General features: G+C 31.8%; 1 protein-coding gene across 1 annotated transcript; it reads right to left on the reverse strand.

Annotated features, from left to right (window-relative positions):
* Positions 1-371: 371 nt before the first annotated feature.
* On the reverse strand, positions 372-2,797 carry LOC125851734 (hyoscyamine 6-dioxygenase-like). Its single transcript, XM_049531483.1, has 4 exons — positions 2,591-2,797; positions 1,699-1,949; positions 783-1,104; positions 372-703 (listed from the first exon to the last, which is right to left on the reverse strand). Exons 1-4 carry the CDS (start codon positions 2,795-2,797, stop codon positions 458-460), a joined length of 1,026 nt encoding a protein of 341 aa, XP_049387440.1. The 3' UTR covers positions 372-457.
* Positions 2,798-3,071: the final 274 nt, after the last annotated feature.

Here is a 3,071-nt window from a genome sequence, read left to right on the forward strand (position 1 = left end):
TAGAAATTCAAATTTGACGCTGTCAACTCAGCCGGTGGTAAGATGTCTAACGACTTATGTAGAGCACGATTGTCATATACTATAAATTTATTGTAATAGGTACACTTTTTTTTTTTGTTTCCCATCCGGTGTCTGGAGCCCACATTGGAGCTCCGACTAAATCTGGATCGCGCTCTACAGGGCCCATTCAGGGGTGGTGCTCTCAACAAGATTTTCTCCATACCCATGGCTCGAACCCGAGACCTTTGGTTAAGGGTGAAGCACTCTCACCAGTGCATCACAACTCATGTTAGTAGTAATAGGTACACTTGGCTACACGCGCGACGCGTGTACCCAGAAACTAGCTAGTAGTAATCATATATAAGCAAGAGTAACATATACATTGTGTAGAAATATATTTTATTGCAAACGATATATATAGTCACACACATGACACATACATAATTAAGCTTATAAATTAGAGCTTGTAAGACTGAAGTACAGCTTCAAAATCTCCATGGTTTATTGCATAGGTGTGCAAGAACTCTTTGTACTGATAAGGTTTATACGCTGGAATATTTGTTGTATTTTTAACCAAATCACTTGCAGGTTCAATGTGACAATCTGAAGAAGGAATCACAAAATTACCCACACAAATTCGAGTTTCTTTTGAATTTGTCACTGCTCGATGAACCACACTTTTTAGCCTATCGTTACTGATAATCTGGAAAATAAGACAAGTTATCGACAGTAACAATAAATTTAAAGCTAACGATACCAACGTATATAACATGAACATTTACCTGTAATTGGCAACCAATGATCACCACAAATGCATTAGGAATAGGTTCAACAGCAATCCATTTTCCATCCTTGAAGATTTGTAAGCCATAAACATGACTGTCTTGAAGCAAAATTGTGAGCAAATTTGGGTCACAATGGCTATGCATTCCAAGTGCCAAATTTGGGTCAGGACATGGAGGATAATAGTTAGCTGATAGCATTTGAACTTTGCTTAATTCACCTCCAAAATACCCCTTTTCAAGTCCTAATCCTTCACTAATCACATCTAAAATCTTTGTGATTAGCTTCCTTGTTTCAATTGAATATGCACTAATAACTTCTCTGAAATTTGTAATTAGGAAACAAATTTAAATATAATAATGGGAAAAAGTAACATCTACGTTATTGCTACTTTGAACTATTCAATTTCATACCTAAATTATCACCCAATAGTTTGCGAAACAGACCTGATGATCATGTGTGTAGACTCTCTCGTTTAGTTAAATTTTTTGCCACGTACCACTCCATGTGGTAAAATCATTTCACCATGGCAAATGCAAATACATTAATATTAGGTTAAATAATAAGGTTAAAGGTTAAAACTATTACCATATAAATTAATTTATTCCAACCGTGATATCTACTATCTTCTTCTCCACCTTTTTAGCCGTGGTCTCGTCTATACCGTGACATCGATATGTATATGTATCTCCGATTTGAAAAGAAAGAGTTTAGGATTTCAAAAAGGTCAATCAAAAATATATTTAAAAAATTAATGTGTCAACAAATAGAGTCGTTATATATGCTAGGTGGTCATTTCTAGACAAACATTTTGTCTAGTCAATATAATTAACGTCTAGGTGTGTTTCGCTAATCATTGGGTGATGTTTCAGATAGAAAACTCACACTCTCAATCATTTAGATAGAAGGAAATACCGATAATGAGTTGGTTTTTCTGGCCAAAAAGGCAAGTAATCTTGGAGAGGATGACAATGATGTGCTAAAGTATCCCTCCAACAATGTTTATCTTCATTTTGATAATTATAACTGCTTGTGTAGAGTTTGCATTTGCTATTTGGGTCACCTGTGCAGTACTTTGCTTTCTCTTCTGCTGGCATGTTAAAAAATTCTTTCAATACGCCTATAGTCTCTTCCAATAATATTTCTGAAATCCCATGGTTGATCACCTATTTTTCATAAAATCAACAAATATATACTATATCAGTATAATTTAACCCGTTATAATAGGTAACATGTGTTATTTTATTAGATATGATAGTGTAAAAGTTCTTTTTCCATTATCAAATTTTTAGAAGGAAATTAAACAAACAAAGAAGAGTGGAAAGAAACATGAAAAGACCCAAAATATAATCCTCAATTGGATTTAATTATTTGCAATTTAACCAGTTATAAATAACATGTAACATGTCTTATTTTTCGAGTTACTAAATGTGAATGATTACATATAAAAAAAAACTTTTTATAGTGTCCGTGTATAGAAGTAACACAAATAAGTGGGACAATTAAAAAAAAGACAAATATGTCCAAAATCATGATGTAAAACATTTTTTTTTGATAATGTCAATTTATAGAAATTAAACTCCGGAAAAAAAAACATGAATAAGAGGGGAAAGAAAACCTGAAAATACCCAAAATTCTACCTCGCTTTAATTATTTTCAATGTAACCAATTATATTACAACAGGTAACATGTCTTATATATTTTTCAAGTTACTTATAGTGGACGATTACTAACTTGTAAACCTGATAGCTTTGTTAAACTGTTAGTGTATAAAAATTAAACTCGAAAGGAGGAGAAATTAGAAAACCTGAAAATAGCCAAAATCCTGACTGGCTTTAATTATTTGCTCAAGTATTGCAGGTTGGCCATATCCTCCATTTTCATGAGTAGTTAAGTCTATAATTGGACTGCTATCTTTTAAAGGAACAATAGGTCTTTGATCTAATGGGAACTTGTAACTCTCAGGCAAAGATTGCACATTTTTCCACCAGCTTGACACAAGTTTATTTTCCATATGAAAAATGTAGTCAAAATTCACATAAACTCTATGACAAAATTTATAGACTAGGAAAAGTTGTCTGTCTATGAAAAAATAAATTAATCATATTTTAGAAAAATAGTTGTCATATTACGTTTTTCGAAAGTCAATTTGATTAATTTTCAAAGTTAAATTAGATTACATTAATTCGATCTTTTAAACTAAAAAAATATGTATTTATAAACTATACAAAAAGTATTTTAAATTGTAATTTGATGAAAAATACATCGTAAAATGTTAATCATTTGAC

Source organism: Solanum stenotomum, unplaced genomic scaffold, assembly GCF_019186545.1.
Source record: "Solanum stenotomum isolate F172 unplaced genomic scaffold, ASM1918654v1 scaffold29233, whole genome shotgun sequence".
Classification (NCBI taxonomy): Eukaryota; Viridiplantae; Streptophyta; class Magnoliopsida; order Solanales; family Solanaceae; genus Solanum; species Solanum stenotomum.